Source organism: Triticum aestivum, chromosome 5B (assembly GCF_018294505.1).
Source record: "Triticum aestivum cultivar Chinese Spring chromosome 5B, IWGSC CS RefSeq v2.1, whole genome shotgun sequence".
NCBI classification, from domain to species: Eukaryota; Viridiplantae; Streptophyta; class Magnoliopsida; order Poales; family Poaceae; genus Triticum; species Triticum aestivum.
In genome coordinates, this window is record NC_057807.1 from 221,434,202 (window position 1) to 221,454,907 (window position 20,706).

Genomic DNA, 20,706 nt, shown 5'->3' on the forward strand with positions numbered 1-20,706 from the left:
CGCGCCCCTAAGGCTTGTGGCCTCCTCGGGGATCTCCTGGCCCCTCTCCAAGTTTGTTGGGTGTCTTCTAGTCCAAGAAAAATCACCGCGAAAGTTTTATCCGTTTGGACTCCGTTTGATTTTCCTTTTCTGTAAAACTCAAAAACAAGGAAAAAACAGAAACTGGCATTGGGCTCTAGGTTAATAAGTTAGTCCCAAAAATAATATAAAATAGCATATTAATGCATATAAAACATCCAAACAGATAATAATAGCATGGAACAATCAAAAATTATAGATACGTTGGAGACGTATCAGGCATCTTGCATATTTCGTCCATGCACTTGTACGTCATCATGGTGGCTCCAAAATGCTGAAACCCCCACCAAAAACTCTGTTCTTGTTCCCCTTGCGCATGCCATCATCTCCATACTTGATCACGCTCCAATGTTCATCCCTCTTGTCCAAGCTAGGCCCTTCATTTGTAAGAAAACTCCACCAAAAACTCTGTTCTTCTCCTTGCGCATGCCATCATCTCCATACTTGATCACGCTTCAATGTTCATCTCTCTTGTCCAAGTTAGGCCCTTCATTTGTAAGCAAAACAAATGTATCTAGTTTAGGCAGCATCGTACCCCCATGAACATTAGAATCGTTACCAAGAAACAAAAGTACCTGGTAATTTAATTGGCGTGCGCAAGCTCTAGTAATCGGTCCCATGTATGTAACAACACGGGTCATGAGTGTAACTGTGGTATTGATGCCCTCATCATGTTGGGAAAATGGTCAAAATTGGGAAAAAATAGGAAAGGTGAAGGTGTTGGCTGCGATGGGCCGGATGTCCAGGCGTCGGGCCGGATTTTTGGCTGTTGAGATCCGTGGAAGAACTCTCGAGGAGATGAACTTGGAGAAGAATATTTTTTTGGCAAAATTGGACGAATTTCATGAATGAAAATAGTGGGGTTGATGTGAAGAAGCTAGATCCACCTGCAACACTTCAAATCAATGGATCAAAATCAACGATACATCATCAAACCAACAAATCATAACAAAAAATGGTATGGCTATTTTTGTGGGGATTTTCAAAATTGGGCAAAAGCAAACAAAATCAAGCTAGAAAGTGGGAGATAGGACTCCAAGATGTGAATCAACCTTGCTCTGATTCAAGGATGTTGTAGGATGAAACCTTAGTTCATGATGTTTTCGCACTTGGAGGTCAGGAAAGGAGCAAATCAAGAGACAAACACAAAAACACTCAACTGACCAAGATCCAATCTCACGTGTGCTAAATTCACATACACATAGAGGGATACAAAGATCCAAATCCAACACAAGAAGGTAAAGAGGAACTAGTTCATCCCAATCCTTGAAAAAGTTGAGGTGTTGATATCCACTTGGGGGATCTTCTCCTTAGGGAGGCCGATATCCACTAGAGGAATCTTCTTCAAGAAGTCTTGATTCTCCAAGAATAAGGGTAGATGAGCAAGGCTCCCTTTAATTCATCATAATTGTTAGACTGATGATTACCGGCTTGAGCTGGTCTTGCGACAGGAGCGTCGCTAGTCTTGCGCCACGGGCGCCACCGCCTCTGCATGCGCCATGCATGCAGTGCAGCCGGTATTATCCGCTGCTAACTCTCCACGAGATTAGGATCGATGGTTAGCTTAGCTAGCGTGTGCGTGTGTATTCTCTCTCCCTCTCTCTCTCCCTGATGTACTGCTATATATCTTTGTACTCCTATGAGAGATGAATACAACTTGCATATTGAGCTCATACTTATAGTTTAACATGGTATCAGTTTTGTGATCCTCCTTTCTCGCTTCCGCCATGGCCGAGGAAACCTCCGACGTCGCGGCCGCCGCCGCCATGGGCGCTCCTCAGGCTTCCTCCTCGCCTCCTCCTCCCCCTCCCCCACCGGCCACCTCCCCTCTGAGGTCGCCCCCTCCCCACTGCCGCTCCTTGCCGCTCCTACCCTCCCCCACTTCAAGACGGCGGCACAGCTCCATGCCGAGCGCGTCGAAGGCGCCAACATCTTCCACCGTGTCCGCGTCGTCCTCGACATGCAGGGGAAGAACTACTCCGTCTGGCGTGTGCTGATGGAATAGGCCTTCGATTAGTTAGACGTGAACGACCACGTCTCGCTCGACTTCTCCGATCATCAGCACGACCCGACGTGGACCATTATCAACAAATTGGTAAAAACCTGGTTCTACAACACCATGTGTCCTGAACTTCTCGGGTTTGTTCAGGACCGGAGAGCCACGGCCTTTGAGCTTTGGTCCAAGCTGGAAGCGCTCTTCCTCAACAACCAGCACTCCCGGCAGTTCCATCTCAAGACGGAGCTCTACGCCATGAAGCAGGGCGACTCCACCATCCCGGTCTTCTGCGCCCAGCTCAAGTCCGTCGCGGATGCCCTCCGTAACATCAACAAGCCCGTCGACGACGATGAGCTGGTGATCCAGCTTCTTCGGGGCGTCAACCGGGATCGCCACGGGATGACGACTGCCATCATCGAGAAGTCGACGAACCCCGTGCCCTTCGAGCAGGCCGTCGGCATGTTTCTTCATGATGAGATGACCTCCGGCGGCGCCTTCCCAGCCGGTTCCCACACCGCTCTTGCGGCTCACGGCCGTCCCCCTGATCCATCTCCGGGGGGCGTCTCCGGCAGCGTCACCAAGCAGCAGGGCGGCGGCAGCAAGCCCGGCACCCCCTCGTCGAACCAAGGCGCCAACAAGCGGCGGCGCTACACCAACAACGGGGGGTACCAGGGTGCGTCCACCGGCCCCAATCCCTGGACTAGGCATGTGTACGCCTACCCGATGCCGCTCCCGCCGCCGCCCCGGGCACTCCCGGGCCTCCTTGGCTCGCGTCCTCAGGCGCACGCTGCGTTCGGCGGCCCACAGCAGCCGCTCCAGCCGGCGTACGGGTACACCTACGGCGGCCCCCATCTACAGCCTGCACCCATGCCGGTGTTCCCTCCACAGCAGCAGTACCTTCATCACCACCACCAGCAGCAGGCGTACCTTCCGGCCCCTCCACAGCAGCAGTTCCTGTCTCCGCCGCCCGCCGCAGCCTCTGATTCACACGACGTCGACCACACCGCCTTGATGGGCGCTCTTCAGAACCTGTCCCTGCAGTCTTCGAGCGGCGGCGGCGCCTCCGCTCACATCACCTCGGATCCTGGTAAGCTTTCCTCCGTCGTCCCTGTATCAGGTTATCCCCCAGTTTATGTCGGTAATGGTAGTTCCCTGCACATTAATCACGTTGGCTCTGCTACTCTTCCAAACCCACATCGGCCTCTCTATCTCAATAACGCTCTTGTTGCACCTGATCTCATCAAAGATTTGTTGTCTGTTCATCGTTTAACTACTGATAACAACTGTTCCGTTGAATTTGATCCCCATGGCCTCTCTGTGAAGGATTATGCAACCAAGGCGGAGGTCCTCCGGTGCAGCAGTAGCGGCGAGCTGTACGACATTTTTCCACCGGCCGCACCCACTGCCTACGTCGCCACCATCTCACGCCTTACAGATCTTTGGCACCGGCGTTTGGGTCACCCCGGCGATGCCACTTTTCGTAGCAATAAAAGTTTAGATCATTGTAATAAAAGTGTTTCTGATGGGCGCTTGTGCCATGCTTGCCAGACTGGAAAACATGTTCGTTTGCCTTTCAGTGCCTCTCTTAGTTCCACCACTGGTCCATTTGAATTACTCCATTGTGATCTTTGGACTGCCCCTTTATCTAGTGTCTCTGGCAACAAATATTATCTCTTAGTCATTGATGATTTCTCGTGCTACCGATGGACTTTTCCTCTCAAACAGAAATCTGATGTCCCTGCCGTGTTTCATTACTTTCATGCATATGTCCGCACGCATTTCGGTCGTACCATCCGTACTCTCCAATGCGACAACGGACGTGAGTTTGACAGTACCCAAAACCGCGACTTTCTACTTCCCTTTGGCACGGTGATGCGCTTCTCCTGCCCTTACACGTCCCCCCAGAACGGGAAAGTCGAGCGTGCTATTCGTTCGACGAACGATGTGGTCCGCATGCTCTTACTTCAAGCATCCATGCCTCCTCGCTACTGGGCCGATGCTCTCACCACCGCCACCCTCCTTCTCAACCTTCGTCCCACCAAAAAGTTGTCCCTCACCACGCCTCATGAAACCCTTCATCACACACCACCCTCTTATTCTCACCTGCGTGTTTTTGGGTGCCTATGCTACACCAACACCGAGGCCACCACACCACACAAACTGGCTGCCCGCTCCGTCGCGTGTGTCTTCATCGGCTACCCCCTCGATCACAAGGGCTATCGCTGCCTCGACCGTTCCACCAACAAAGTGTACACATCCCGGCACGTTGTCTTTGATGAGTTCGTTTTCCCCTTTTCTACCACCCCGACGGCCTCCCCACCGATGGACTTTTCTCACCCGGCGTCCTACGACGGCCCAGCCCTCTCCTCCGCTCCTGTGATCACACCGCTAGTCGTTAGGACTCCTCCCACGACCGCCACTTCGCCCGGCGATGGCACTGCCACGGTGGCCGTCTCGCCCGGCGAAACCGCTGCCACGGCGGCCGTTTCGCCCGGCGATAACGCTGCCACGGCAGCCGTCTCGCCCGCCGCATCCGTTGCTACAACACCGGATTCCACTGCCACCCGGACCTCTTCCTCGATCGATAGTAGCCCCTTGTCTTCCTCCTCTGGTAGCACTGCCGAACCCAGACCCCTCCCTCCATGGGCCGTTGCTGTTGCACCGCCTGCTAACCCCCATAACATGCGCACTCGTGCCAAATCCGGCTTCCACATACCCTCCCGCCGCCTCAACTTCCTTGCTGATTTTCGTGGTGTCTCACCACTTCCCCGCACCTACCGGGCTGCTCTTGCTGATCCACACTGGGCCAGCACCATGAGTGATGAGTACCAAGCTCTTCTCCAGAATGAGACTTGGGCTCTTGTCCCTCGCCCCTCCGGTGTTCCCGTCATCAGCGGGAGTGGGTTTTTAGGCACAAGTATAACTCTGACGGCACGCTTGCTCACTATAAATCCCGTTGGGTTATCCGTGGGTTTTCTCAAACCGAGGGGATTGATTACGACGAGACCTTCTCTCCCGTCGTCAAACCCAGCACTATCCGTGTCGTTCTCTCCCTCGCTACCTCTCACTCCTGGCCCATCCACCAGTTAGATGTCAAGAACGCTTTCCTTCATGGTCATCTTGCTGAGACCGTCTACTGCCAGCAGCCCCTCGGGTTCGAAGACCCCGTTGCACCTTCTCACGTCTGCCGCCTCAAGAAATCCCTTTACGGCCTTAAGCAGGCTCCGCGTGCATGGTTTACTCGTTTTGCCGCGTTCGTCGCGTCCATCGGGTTCGTTGCCTCTAAATGTGACACCTCTCTCTTCATTTACAAGTCCACAAACCACACCGCCTATCTTCTTCTTTACGTCGACGACATCATTCTTACGGCCTCATCGACCTCTTTTCTTCACTACATCATCTCTCTCCTTCGTGGCGAATTCTCTATGACTGACCTCGGTACACTCTCTCATTTCCTTGGCATTACCGTGACTCACTCACCCACGGGGCTCCATCTTTCTCAACGGCAGTATGCCTTGGATATCATAGAGCGTGCTGGCATGGTCGATTGTCATCCCATCCGTACTCCCATCGACTCTGGCGCCAAACTCTCCATCACTGACGGTGATCTCCTCGATAACCCTACTATCTATCGCAGTCTAACCGGCGCCCTCCAGTACATGACTATCACTCGTCCTGACCTGTCCTATGTCGTTCAGCAGGCATGTCTCTTCATGCATGCCCCACGATTCCTCCCACTATAATCTTGTCAAACGCATCATTCGTTATCTCAAAGGCACCCTGGACTATGGTCTCCACATTTATCCATCCTCACAGTCCACTCTCTTAGATATTCCGACGCGGATTGGGCGGGCTGCCCCGACACACGACGCTCCACCTCTGGTTTTTGCGTTTTTCTTGGGGATAACTTGATATCTTGGTCGTCGAAGCGACAGCTTACTGTTTCCAGGTCGAGCGCTGAGGCGGAGTACCAGGCTGTTGCCCACGTCGTTGTCGAGACCGCTTGGCTCCGCCAATTGTTGCAAGAGCTCCACTAGCCTATCGCCAAGTCTACGGTTGTGTATTGTGATAATGTCTCTGCTGTGTACATGTCAGCTAACCCAGTGCAGCATCGACGCACCAAACACATTGAGATTGACATTCACTTCGTCCGTGACAAGGTTTCACTCGGTGAGGTCCGAGTGCTTCATGTCCCTACATCATCTCAGTACACGGATATCTTCACCAAGGGTCTTCCCACTGCTACATTCGCGCAGTTCCGGACGAGTCTCAACGTTCGGCAAGCCCACGATGAAACTACGGGGGGCTGTTAGACTGATGATTACCGGCTTGAGCTGGTCTTGCGACAGGAGCGTCGCTAGTCTTGCGCCACGGGCGCCACCGCCTCTGCATGCGCCATGCATGCAGTGCAGCCGGTATTATCCGCTGCTAACTCTCCACGAGATTAGGATCGATGGTTAGCTTAGCTAGCGTGTGCGTGTGTATTCTCTCTCCCTCTCTCTCCCTGATGTACTGCTATATATCTTTGTACTCCTGTGAGAGATGAATACAACTTGCATATTGAGCTCATACTTATAGTTTAACAATAATCTTTGCTGATCCTAACTAGATGGAGGGGGTTCTATATATAGTGTTCCACGAAATAAGAGAGGAGGGGGGATACATGAAGCCTCTGGCCCGGTTGTGCATGCATAGGTGCCAAGTGAGGGTTGGGGGGCCCGACGAAAGACCCCAGATGTCCGGGCCCTAGGCCGAATGTCCGCACGAGCTCTTGTCATCGGTCCACTTGGTGCTTGATAAGACAACGGAGGGTCCATGGAGATGACCGTGGGATGATCCACATCAAGAACAAACTTCCTTAAAAGGAAAAAAATAGTAGAAATCAACAAATAGGTGGAGTAAAAGGCCTAAATTTTAATATTCCATGGCACAATTCAAATTTTGAACTAAAATTGGCGAACGCTGGTACATTATCCTCGAGCAGGCACACACATGTTGGTTCGTTAACCAGGGGTGCCCCTAAACTAGTTGCTCCACCAAAAAATAGGTGTTTGTTTGGTTGGAGCCGCGGGCAAGAGCACCCAAACAGACTCTTAGCACGTAAAAACTTTGTTGGCAACCAAACTCAATTCATTCAACCTAACTCCCAAGGCTACTGCGCGATGTGAGGCCACCTTCATTTGCTGAGTTATCATTAGTTAGACTAATTGATGAAATCAATCGCATGATGTTTCAGCCTACACACTAGAACAGTTAGCGCCACCTTAACAGCTGACGGTGCACCAACCTCTCAAGCATGCGCAGAGCCTGTGCCGCAGTAGTAGTTCAAGCAGGAAATAAGTGCATGGGCAGTACACTCATCCTGTCCAACACCCATAATAGTGGATTGTAGAGGAGCAAATATCAGAACCCATACCTTCTGGTACTGCCTACACTCCGGCCGCGGCACTCCATCCCAGCGCCTCTCATGTTCAATGACCTCAGCCGGCTTCCCAACGGAATGATACTTCGCACAAACCACACAAACCAGATGATTACAGTAACCAACAGGGAGCACCAGAAGCTTTACTTGAACAACATTGAGCTCACCAGTCCAGAAATCTGCCGCTGAGGAACTTCAGGTGCCACGGAATAGATGGACTTTTAAGGCCAACAGTGACACGAAGAGGAATAGTTCAGCATGCCCCTCCTATACAGCTCCAACAACTATAGCACTAGAGCCAGCTTTTGCTGCAAACATCTCGCAGCGTGAGGGTTCTGCCAGAAGTCCTACTCTGGAATCAGCAGAATGCCCACAGAACTCAGACAGTTGTGCATTACAACCTCGATCATCTTGTACTACCTTGATGATAGTTTTGATGTTCTCCATTTTCTAGGATCCAGGGGCAGATCCATGCTCAACAGATATGTCTCCGTTCCTCAACGACTAGTTCAACCTACTAGCGTTTTGGCTTGTTATGGATAAAAGAACTCTTTCTGGAGTACTATACGAGACACTTGCAATAAAACATTAGTCAAGAGATCATAATTGACAACTTATACAAACAGAACTCCCAAATAAACTATTTCCTTGTAGGGCAGACATACCTATGCTAAGCACGGCGTATTCCATGAGAGAAATTTCCATCATGTTCCTAGAACTTCATTCCTGCACACAAACTGAATACAACTGTTAAGGAGAGGTGCCGAATGGTAAACATTTTATTTGGATCATGGCAATCACAAAATTTAAGCTAAATACTACTCCCAACCCATAAAGGTCAAAACAGATTGTTATCTGTGAGAATTAAGAACGCGTATTTTTTACCAACAGTGCATATGGCAAAGCAGTTTATGAGCTTGAAACGAATATTCTGATCACCACTCCAAAATTTAGCATAAGCACAGCTAGAAACGAATATTCTGATCCCCACTCCAAAATTTAGCATACCCACAGCACAACTCAGGTGAATTGAAAGAAGCAAAACTGAAAATTTGAAACAAAAAAAGATAGTCTCTGATAGTTACAACGTTGACACTCCGCAAAGCAGAAGTCCTCCATTTGCACTATATCATATCAAATGTGTGGGAAAGATTGATACATTCATATTTAACATAACCTACACACCAGTCAAGCCTAGCCAAACGGCAACCTGACTATTAAAAGATTGATATTTCTTCAGGTATACATAACAATAACAATCAGCAATACAGATCTGTAAAGTTGAAAGTACCAACAATTTCTAACAGATACAGTGAACTGGTTCACAACCTACATTTTCAGTCATATCTTGACTTCTAAAAGATAAGCCAAGACATGTGTGAAACAGGAACCAGCACACGAGGCTGGCATTAAGATTTACCACGACCTGGTAATAATTAAATGCAATAAGTATGGAGTCAATACGCATACTACAACTGCGCCAGCAACAATCTAGTTAGGGCTATAATCTGATAGCATTGCATGATAGCTCAATTAGTGTCCTTCTGGCTGTCATCACCAGAATGTTGCAGCTTATTGTCAAGTCCTGCCTCATCAGTTTTGTGTTGTTTGTCTCCAACATTATCCTACAGAGCAACAAACGAAAAGAAGAAAAAATAAAACAAAACTCAAATGTTAACAAACATGCTTCAGAATATCAAACTAGGAAAAAAGTGGAAGACAAACCTTAAGTGAGCTATTCTTTGACAGAAGTTCATCATACTCCTTTCTGATCCGGCTCACTTCATCTTTAAGTGAAGCATTTTCCTGTTTCAATACTTCAGCGCGCTGAGCCAACTCCTCACATTCAGCCTGCAAAAATACACAGTTCCTTCATCAACTGGAGGGGACAAAAGTGTATGTCTCGAGGTGAACAAACAAAATACCTGCTTGCGCAGCCTAGATCTGCGAGCAGAATCCCTGTTTGACTGCTTTCTTTTCTGCCTTTTCAGTTCACGTTCATCCTGGATAATGGGTAGTCAAAATATTTAGTTTCTCCATTTGCCAAACTAAGATTTCAGATTTTTACCCACGAAATATACTGATACTGAAGTGCCTCTTCAATAGTCTTAAAACTGACTTATGGATTTATTTTGTTTATTAGTATATTTCAATAAAGTAACAATGGTTTATATTTTAGGTAACTGCAATATGACAAATAACTATCATTACTATTTAGTATTTACTAGACAAGAAAAAAGGGTGATAAACCTCCTACAGTACATGGTATGCAAGATGGGAAAGTAAATAAAATTCATGATGAGTAAAGTAGTTATGGCTCAGTTTGAGCTTGCTGAACTGTGATGAGCTGTGCTTATTTTTAAAATCTGCTGTTAAAAATTAGCCACAAAAGTAGGCAAAAGCGGGTCAAACAAGCACTAAAATAGGCAAAAGCAGGTGGGGCAAATGCGATTATGGTAATCCACCACAATACTAACACAGCCTATGTCCAATTATATTCCTAGTACAGAAGTTAACTTCAGTTGCATGTATGAAGTTATCCTAAACACAGAGATCTTTCGGATAGATACCTGTATTGCAAAAGATTTATTTCTTGGTCTGACAAAATATACAAGGTTGGGAATAAAGGGTGTGTATGGTTTGAGTCCACGGTTGCCCCACCAAATACTTGGCTAGCCATAATCTTGGTCAAGGTTATGTGTGCCCAAGAGTTGGCCAGCTTTGGCTAAAAAGACGGAGCAGAGTTGGAAAGGAGCAACTGGCATGGCCAAAAAGTTGGCAACCATCCAAACCAAGACCAAACTTTTGGTCATAGCTAAAAGATTGGTATATTGGCTACAGACCAAGCAATACAAAAGTATTTATGAAGCAGAGAAGTAGAGGCTACAAAAATAGGGAAGGGTATAATCTATAATTCCCAAGATAAGGTCTTAGAAGAAACCTGCATCCACGGCTCTGTTGGGGCCACAGCCCCTGGAATTGCAGTTGGGGTCACTTTACCATGCAATGCAGGAGAGGAGCTGGCTGTATTTGCCCAGTAGTCCATTCCTATGTTCAAGTTTGTTGTTGGGCCAGGCACTGGACCACTTGATGGCATTTGCATAATTGCCAAAGTTTGCTTCAACTGCGCCTGGGATGGTGAAGGTGATACACCATTCTGGGAACTTCGGACATCTGATAGCACGCACAACAAAGTTAAGAAGCTTCATAAAGTGCAAACATGAAAGCAAGAACCATAAGAATTTTCATCGGCATACCTCCATCTTGTTCTTGTCCACTTTCCTTGTGTTGTGAATCCTGTAAAGATTACTCAAAAATGCAAAGATATTAAGACTTCTCACAAGAAATAAACACGAAATGGTATAGCATGCCTGGAATCATAAATGCCACAAATTTAAACTCAAGGTGCATATGCTGCCTAAAAATGTGCAGGCAAGTATGCACGTCTGATCAAAAAAGATTAAACGCTGCAGAACCATAGCTTACATTCTGAGAATTCGCTTCACTTCCCTCACTTGAACTTTCACTTCCACTTTCCCCACTGCAAGAAAAGAGGTAACACAAACTGAATGTTGCAAACAAGGAGGAAGTCCCGTTATTACTGAAATTGACCACACACTAACCTTTGAGAGATGGTTCCATTGGCTGATGCCCCTGAGGTCTTACCATGTTCGACACAGTTTTTCCCTGTAATCATGTTCAAGCTACCCAAACTTCCTTTGGATCTTTTAATGGGACTTTTTTCTTTTCCTTCAGAGGATTTGCCATTTGTTTCACCACCAGCAGTAGCAGCAGTGATGGTAGTTCCCTGAAATATTAGGTCCATTAGACTCCACAGTGAAAGAGAAGATCAGTCAATCTAAGAATGCCTCGTCTTACAGCAGCATCAGGATTGCCGTTTGGAGAAGTCATAGTATAGGGAGCAAATGGGTGTGCACCCTGCAGGATTATGCAATGACTCAGCAAATGTCAGACTCTAAGCAGTACCGTTTTAGGTATATACTGAAACTACAGCAACGTGCTGAAGCATACCGGTCGCATTGATGGGTGAGCATAAATTCCTCCAGGAGGGTATATGACATATGGTGGAGTCCCATATGGTGGCATCATAGGCTGACAAAAGGCAACAAGAAACTCATGAGAAAAAAATACTCTTTAAAGTGCATGCAGAGTATTACAACAACTACACATTAGTGTTGGACCATATTAACAGTCTCCTTTGTTTTGGTGAACCGATTGCAGAGAAGTTCCACAAATTTTGTTAGATGGTTAATTATCTCATCCTCCGGTAACACAATCACAGTGGACATAGCAGCGGCGACGATGACGACAGGCAGCCAGCAACTCATCCCTTGCTTTCGCCACGGTTAAAGACCAGCATACACTCCGCGCCGGTGGGCAATGAGCAGATGCGTCTCATATCCGGCTACGGCGACAGCCAACTCCGTGGACGGAACAAGAGCGCCGCCCAACTCTCGTCAATGTAAAACTTTTGCATCCCTGGTTATCATAAGAAATAGCTTTCTCGCTCCTATTAATTTATATATGCATGCATGCAGGATTGCCCAACCAGGATGGTCGACTAAGATAACAGCACTACCACAGTGAAGCACATCAAGCATCTTCGGCCCAAGATACATCACATCAGTCTTTGGCAGACACATCTGCTTCTTTTCCGTGCCTAGTGTGTCAATTGAACTCCTCCCACACGGCGCCAGTCAATTGATCGGCATGACGGATCGTTGCGGCTCCGGTGGTGTTCGACGACGGCGGCTTGTTTGGCCGGATGGTGCGGTGTGCTCGTGATGGACTGCACGACACATGACTGACACATCTCCTATGTGCAGCCTGTGAACTCGTGTTGTGGTCTAAAATACACACATGCTCATATCAATTGGAATCTTGTTTGTTGCTGTTGTTGGATGTATGTAACGACGCGTCAGATATTTAGCCAAGTTCAGTTTATTTCAGAGTCCAAACATACATCACATCCATCTGGCTAGTATGTACATGGTGTTTCTTTTGCACTTGTACAATTGAGAATATATACTCCTTCTGATGCACATATGTACTCTATCTTGGGCATGAATATACATCTCCATCGGTTGAATATACTAGTACTTGTTTTAATATATACTCCTTACAAAACACCAGTACATACTCCTTAAACAGAAATATTCTACACTCCATTAGACAATTTCAGTATATATTCCTTCGGAAAAAATTCAGCATATACTCCGAGAAGAAAAAAAAACATTATATACTACTCCCTCCGTCCCATAATGTAAGACGTTTTTTAACACTAGTGTAGTGTCAAAAAGTGTCTTATATTATGGGACGGAGGGAGTACTTTACAGAAACTAGTACTCCCTCCGTCCCATAATGTAAGACGCTTTTTTACACTAGTGTAGTGTTAAAAAACGTCTTACATTATGGGACGGAGGGAGTAGATAGTAATTACCATGATGAAAAATATATACTTCTTTGAAAAGGTTTACCATATACTCTTTTAGAAAGTACTCCCTCCGTTCACAAATATAAGATGTATACGGACCGAAATGAGTGAACAAGCACACAACCATATATACACATCCAATTCACAAAGAAGTTAGAACATCTTATAATTGTGAACGGAGGGAGTAGTAGTATATACTACTTAAAAAAAAGTATATACCCCCCATGGCAATATATATACCAAAATTTGTACGGTAATGCTCAATATCTCATATAATTCAATATATATTCCCCATCACCATATTTAAAAAGGAGAGTAGGTGTGTGTTATGTAGTACAAATCATCACCATATTTTTTTATTGAAAACACATATACTTCCTTGATAATAAGATCAAGTAGTCGCATGCCGCCATGTACACACAGCAGGTTGACTTTTTTCTGTCGGTTAGTTTTTTATTGGGTATATCCAACTCAAACTATCTGGGTGGGAGTACGTACTCCTAGGGAGTACAAAAGAGGTGTCCGGGAAAATAAATCCTACAACCAAGGGTAGTTACCCCCACGATTACTACCTTCTGATCTTATTCAGATCTTGAATGTTTTTAAACAGGTCGCATGCACAGGAAAAGTGATCTTTCTTCGCCTGATTAGTTGGCCCACGGGTCTTCCTATTTTCTTGATCATTCTGATCCTTTCTATCGTAGCTGTAAAATTAACTGGATCTGCATGCAATCTAAACAATTCTATCTCTCAGCGCTATTTATTTCTGTTTCTCTCTCTTCTCTCTCTCCCATGAACCAAAACCAGTGCCGGCAAAACAATTGGACTGTGAACGATGTGAGCAACAAAAGAGGTAGTACGAATTTATGTGATTCATTTCTGTACATGTGTCTTGCTGATTGCCTTTTTAATTTTAGATGGACACCCTGCTAGGCATTGGTCCTGCGCGTCTCCCGGAAAATATACCATCGGATTAGTTGGACATGGCAATGGCCGTGTGCCAGATGAACGCCGATCTCCCCGGTGAGACGGTCTAAACTTGATGTTTTGCTCTCTCTATTGGTGTTGCAAACATCATATCTGGTACTGGAGCATGCATGTATGTTTGGAAGGCACTGGTTGATTCAAACGCGAGGATGTGCAGCTAACTAATTGGTGTCTTATCACACTCATTTTCCTTTTGCAAATCTGCAGTCATGTGTCATGCCATCAACTGCATGACAATGGTCGCCGGGATCCCAAGGTGGAGCAATGCAGGTGCCGAGCACGCACGCTGAAGCAAAAACATTTCACCTCGTCCGTGATTGATCCTCGACGGCAGTGGAATCATGACATTATAGTGGCGTCTACACATGATACTCCGATGTCGAACTCATCTCGCATCGGCAGGCTCTAGCCACTGTGATCTTGTTATCACCTAGGCTATAGTGGTGGGCATGAGAAGCCATTGCTGCTGCAAGGGTGCCTGCCTCAGTACGTGTGGATGAATGCGTGCCATCACATATGTATGGCACATGTACATGCCATGTCATGTAGTTTATATCAAATAACAAATATATCAACTAGACGTACACCACTACAAATGATTATCTCCATACAACTTCCAACATAAAGTATTGTATAAACTTCATACTCCTTTCCTGTAAGCACTGTATATTTATGTTCGTGATTAAGAAGTCCAGACTTGTTTAATCACTCTATATTTATGTGCGGTTGGCGCTGGCCGTACACAGTACTAGTTTGTATTATGTTTGTCTTTGATGATTTATGCATGTTTGCATGCCATGGCGTTGGATAGCCATGAATGTGCCATGTTCAGAACGTCGGATAATGATCATAGTATAATCCCATGGTCGTGTTTGTGTGTTAAATTCATGGCAGGTTGTTCATTCGAAGTTGTACTTCACTTCCTCTACAAGAACGTGTCAACATGGACGCCAATGACCAAGCTGAGTTCATGAGAAAGATGCATGCAGATAAAAGGACCGCCATCGGCAAGTCCAAAGGCATGCCTCCAAGGCCACACCAACAAGAAGCCCATGGTGTTCCAACTCAGAGATCTTCTTTGACTACACATTCACAAAGACCACTTTCCGGAAGAGCACAAATCCAAATTGCTTCTAGGAGTCAATGGACCCTTCAAGGTGCTACAAAGGATCAACAACAACGCTTACAAGATCGACAATCCACTCAACAAGTACTCAGTGAGCGACACCTTCAACGTCTTCGACTTGGTTCCATTCCATCGTGATGAGGTTTTGGGTCCGAGGACGGATCTTCCCCAAGGGGAGGGGGGGATGGTGTGGAGCAGCCCATGGACATCACCATGGATCCTCCAACAACACCCCAAGCGCCAATTGGACCAATGCTGGAGCCCATGCCTTTACCATTGAATACGAGGTGAACACTTTCCTCTTCAAACTTCCTACGCATTCACTCAAGACCTGGCTACTACTTCAATCCGAGACCCTATACATACTCAGATACCAAGGATCCTTCCATCAAGGAGCGACGGAAGAAGGCCGCATCATGAAGGAGAAGAGGAAGAAATGATCCACAGCTTTAGTGGCCGAACTGTCTAGCTACCAACCCGAATTGCCCGACATGAAGTGCCCGGAACATCAGTACCCACAAATCGAAGCCGGGCAAAGTCCTCTGACATTTCATCCAACTCTTCATCTGGCCATCAGCCGGACTGTCTGGGTAGCAACCCAGACTGTCCGGCCCTTGGAGATTGCTCTGCTCTCGAAGACTTTGCCAGCCCAGACCCAAGCCTGCGTCAACAGTCGGACTATCCAGCTAGCAACCTGGATTGTCCGACCGCCAACCGAGACTATCCAGCCACCAACCCAGTGTGACGCCCCGAGACTGACGCTTCAGAAGACTTCCATATTTTCGTGATCACTGTGTGTTTCTTTTGTGCTTGCTCTTTTATTTTTTTGCTTTGCATCATGTCATCATGCCATCATATCGTTAATTTTAAAAACTCATCTAAATAAATTGTATGGATCTTCGATCCATTTAAATCGAGGGAATCCACAGGGTGACTTCTCTTTATAACATATCCTCCCAATATTAGGGAGCTATATTAAATATTTCTTTAATTTGGAAATCACCATAATACACTTGCAATTTATCCCAATGCCTTTGTTATCTTAATTCTTGGTCTCCAACCTTGTCATATATTCTTTCATCATATTCCGGAGCTCCACCAAAAATCCAAACATTTTTGGACCTTCCCAACCCTCACTTCCTATTCAAATCATTTGACCAACTCTCTTTATCCCATTCTTGTTCATTACATGGGATTGTGTGAAGATGACCCTTCTTGCGACAAAACCACCATGCGGTTATGCCTCTAAGTCGTGCTTCGACACGTGGGAGATATAGCCGCATCGTGGGGTTACACCCAGACTGTCCGACCACTGCCTGCATGCAGGTATGGCCAAGAGGCCATGTATCCCCTCTCACCTACCCTTTCACCTCTTAGCTATATATAAACCGTACATGGACCCATACTAGAGTTAGCAAAGCATATATCTAGACCTTGGGAGAGCTTTGCTCATCTTGCCACCTCCTAGAGGATCAAGACCTCCTAAGGGAGAAGGATTCTCCATAGGATCAAGAACAACCAGGGTTTGGAGAAGAACATCTCTCAAGGCCCCATCTCTCTTAACGATTTGGGAAGAACTCTATCATTTTACCTTTTCCTTTGTTAATTGTGGATCTATATGTATCTCTTGTTTTGGATGTTTTGAGAGAACATGTGTGATGGAAACTTGTTCGTCTAGTTTAGGGTTATTTGTGTTTTTCCCCTTGGTCACCTCAAAATTGTCAAGATTGGGCATCAATTAAGACTTGGTCCTATATCAACCTAAGTATGTATGGAACTGAAGAACAATGACTTCTTGTTTATCCATGTGTAACTTCTCACCTCTGAATGTGTGTTGAATCGCTTCGTACATGGCATTCTAGCACGAGGCAAAGAGTGTGGCCCAAGACCAAAACAAAGAGGTTCTGCACCTAGTAGCTATAGGTTCAATTGGATGGAGTGTTTGGATCCGTCATCTTAGCTGGACCAAACTGTTATTTGCGGGATGTCGGGTACCACATGGGTAAAAAGAGGGCCATGATGTGTTCCATACATTGCAGTGTTGGAATTGATCTCAGGTTGTTATAGACCGAGATAAAAAGGGGAGTCCAATCCCACGTTGGTGCTTTGATCGGGGGCACCCAAACCCAACGTTTGGTGCCGTGATGTGTTCCATACATTGCAGAACATGCACGCCTGCATTTTGTAGATGTGGAACCTATTCTAGACACGTTCGTGACAGCGATTCAAACAAACGCGTGGACTGTGACCACCTGACGCAGGTTTCTGCCAGCACCAATAGTGGTCTAACATCTATCTCCAATAATTCACCAAATCGGATGGAAAAGGAACCCAGCCAACGGTTCGAATCACGAGCCGGATGCCGACTATTCCCACAGCTATTTCTCTAGTAAAGGTTGATAGAAAATCCTCCTCCTAGCAAAAGTTTGACCCACATATGATCTTTCCCTATGATGAAGTATTATATATCTTTAGAGGCTCTGTGCTCTATCCTTCTGAGGTAATACCACAGACAGAGAATAGGGGAACAAAACTATAGAGTAGTTAACTGCCATTATAAAATAAACATGAAACCTTACCTGAGGTCCCCACATGTATGGATGACCCTGTGGGTTTGACACCACAGGAGAGGGAAAGAACCCATGTGGTGGAATTGGAGGATATCCCTGAAACCAATGGAGAACATGATGAGCAGCCTAGGGTAGATAGTACATGTGATCTATTTTATTAATGATAGATATATTGATATGTGTGAATCAAGAAGGGAAATAAGTGCAACGAGAAAACAATATGACACACGAGAAAGCTATTTTGTCAATTGTAACCAGAATTAACAAAAGAAAAAAAATAGAACGACCACATTGCAGCCAAAATCAGTGACGACACTTAAAATTGAGGGTGGGTAGTTGTATTTGCAATTATTATCGAAAAAATGTCGCTGCCTACGTACTTATTTCCCACTTTGCTTGTGTTTTCACACAAGAGGGATACATGTTTTGAGTCATCCATCTCCAAAACAGGGAAGAGAACTTCCTCACCTGAAAGCTGGTCCAATCTGGGTAAACTGTCGGTGTTGCAGTACTCGAAGTAGCAGGTGGCTGCTGCTCCTGTTACAGGGAAGGACAAATATCTAGGAAGACACATTCACTATTTTTGGTATAGACTACAGAGATAATGCCACAATTCCAGCATTGAAAACCTGAGGTGCGGATGCCTTGTTTGCCTTAGCAGGTGTCTCTGCTTCACTGCTTCCCATGGTGACTCACAGAAAGAGGGCAGCAATCACTCCATTGTCCACAGTCACACAAAGTGGCATAAAGTGAAACCTGAATTGGCCATACAAAGAACATAAGTAAGCTAAAATTTAGCAAAACTGTATTACGTCCTCGATTGGAAAAGGCGCTAGGCACGCTAGGTGACAGACAAACGCCTCGCCTAGAGCATAAGTGAAAGTCTAGGCAGGCCAAGTAAGAAATTGTCCACTCCAGCGAGAAATCATGCCATGTCACACTGACAGGCCAAATGGACCATTTTCAGATGGACAATAGCTGGTAGTTTACTCATTTCATGCTCTAAATTAATGTCTATACGCATATAATACCCCAAATACAACCCTGCTAGTCAAAACTGTATGACCGCCTAGGCTGCGCCTAGGGCGCGTAAGCTCCACCTAGGTGCTAGGCAAAGGCAACCTACTTATGCCTAGCGTTTTTTAAACCTTGATTACGTCAGCCACTTTCTCAAGATCCCATCTATTTCATGATCTCAAATTCTTCCAACAATTGGGAAGGAAGTATAAAAGGCTTCAAGAAATAGTAGTGTACAAACCGACTTGGGTTAACAAATGACAATAATGAAGGCCAACGTAACTGCTCAAAATAACTATAAAGCTCCTTTGTTAAAAAATATTAGCTTGATTTTCGTCAAGGTGACCATAACACAATTGCAACACAGTTAACTTAGATCATCCTTTTATCACAAAGTACTGGTCGAGTTACCTTCAGATTACACAGTTAGTGGTTCATGTCCTTCATAGAACAGAACAAGCCAATGCTCTCTCAAAAAAACGCAGAAAATCCCATGGACCACAGAAATTCAACCTTTTAGAAACAGCAAATTTGAACCCTCAAAAAAAAACAGCAAATTTGCCATAAACCCAACAGATACAATTCTACTACAGCGCTGCATAATGCTACCCAAAATCTACAAAAACAGTAACATGCGGTGTTTTAAAACTAGTTCCAGGTGCTACCAGCCACATATGCAAACTGAATAAAGCACCAACAAAACCCTAGTAGATCCCCAAAATAGAATGGAAAAATATAAACCCATGAACCATCCAAATCTTCAAAACCTACATCACAATAGCTCCAAAAGCCTAACTTAAGAAACACAAAACACCTCAAAATCCCAACATGACGATTGGAAACACAGCAAGGAGTGAAGCATTAACATAAACTACATACAAAGAATCTTGAAGGCTTGAAGCAACCTCTAATAAAAAAATACCTACCGCGCCTGTCAGGTTTCCTACGGCTAGTCATAGTGGGGAGTAACTTAGACTAGTAACATACATATGTTACTAGTCTATGTTACTACCTCCATAGTGGGAAGTGTCATGGGTGTAGTAACATACATATCTTCATTTATTGCTTTGTAGACTCATTTTGTATTGGGAACCGCTATGTGATGGTAACATATTATGTTACTCTATTTGTCTCTCTACTCTTTAATTACGTGGCACATCATCTTTTTTGCTTATGTGGCATGTATGTTACTACTTATGTTACTCCCACTATGACCAGCCTACTAAAGAAGGCCAATTCTTAAGCACAAACTACACCTGACAAAACCCTGGCTACTATATTTAAATCCAACGCCTAAACTCGAAACCTGTACCAAATGGGCTATGCTCCTGAGACAAAAAAAAATTCTAGCCAGGTCTCACAAGTCTCGCACCAGGTAGACACTATCTCGCCGCCAATTACACATAAACCCTAGCACCCTTCACCCTCGCTCCAACCAAAATCAGAGGCCCAAACTCGGGAACCCCCGACTCCAAACTACCAACAAAAATCACCCAGACCAAGGAAATCACCACCCGCTGCGTAATATAATTTCAAAAGACCAACGGCCAGATCCGGCGAGGCGGGCGATTCGAACGTCGGGTACCTCTCGGACGGCAAGCGGACCCGCGCGGTGGACCTCGAGATCTGGAGTAGAGCGGCGGGAGAGGGTAAAGTAGTAGGGGTGTGGCGTGGCGCGAGAGGTCTTCCGGTTTGGAGAGAGGAAGACGACGAGGACACGATGGACGCCGCGCAGCAGCTGCGACCAGCGACTAGGCTTCGGTGGTGTGCTAGCTAGGCAGGCAAGCAGGCCAGCTCAGTCAGTCGGAGCGTTTGTTCTTGCTCACGTTGCTGTCTGGTTTGTTTCCCTTTCAGTCGTGACGCTCTTTTTTTTCACAAAATCTCTAAAAAAACATCAATTTTATTAATTAAAAATAATAGTTACATCTTCAATGGAAAAAGTACAATATCACTCCTATGTTCCTCAAACCAATCCCTAATGACGGAAAATTTCGCTAACCTAACAAATTCATGAGCCACCGGCGCTATTACAATGTTCCAACCTAATAAGAGGAA

At 45.9% G+C, this 20,706-nt stretch overlaps 1 protein-coding gene across 1 annotated transcript; it reads right to left on the reverse strand.

Annotated features, from left to right (window-relative positions):
* Nucleotides 1–8,583: 8,583 nt before the first annotated feature.
* On the reverse strand, nt 8,584–20,453 carry LOC100270661 (bZIP transcription factor 1-B-like). The gene is made up of 13 exons (NM_001425143.1): nt 20,237–20,453; nt 18,264–18,390; nt 18,103–18,171; nt 17,644–17,730; nt 11,529–11,609; nt 11,376–11,435; nt 11,120–11,304; nt 10,983–11,037; nt 10,754–10,793; nt 10,438–10,670; nt 9,422–9,499; nt 9,222–9,347; nt 8,584–9,121 (listed from the first exon to the last, which is right to left on the reverse strand). Exons 2-13 carry the CDS (start codon nt 18,318–18,320, stop codon nt 9,026–9,028), a joined length of 1,167 nt encoding a protein of 388 aa, NP_001412072.1. The 5' UTR covers nt 18,321–18,390; nt 20,237–20,453; the 3' UTR covers nt 8,584–9,025.
* Between the last annotated feature and the right edge of the window lie 253 nt (nt 20,454–20,706).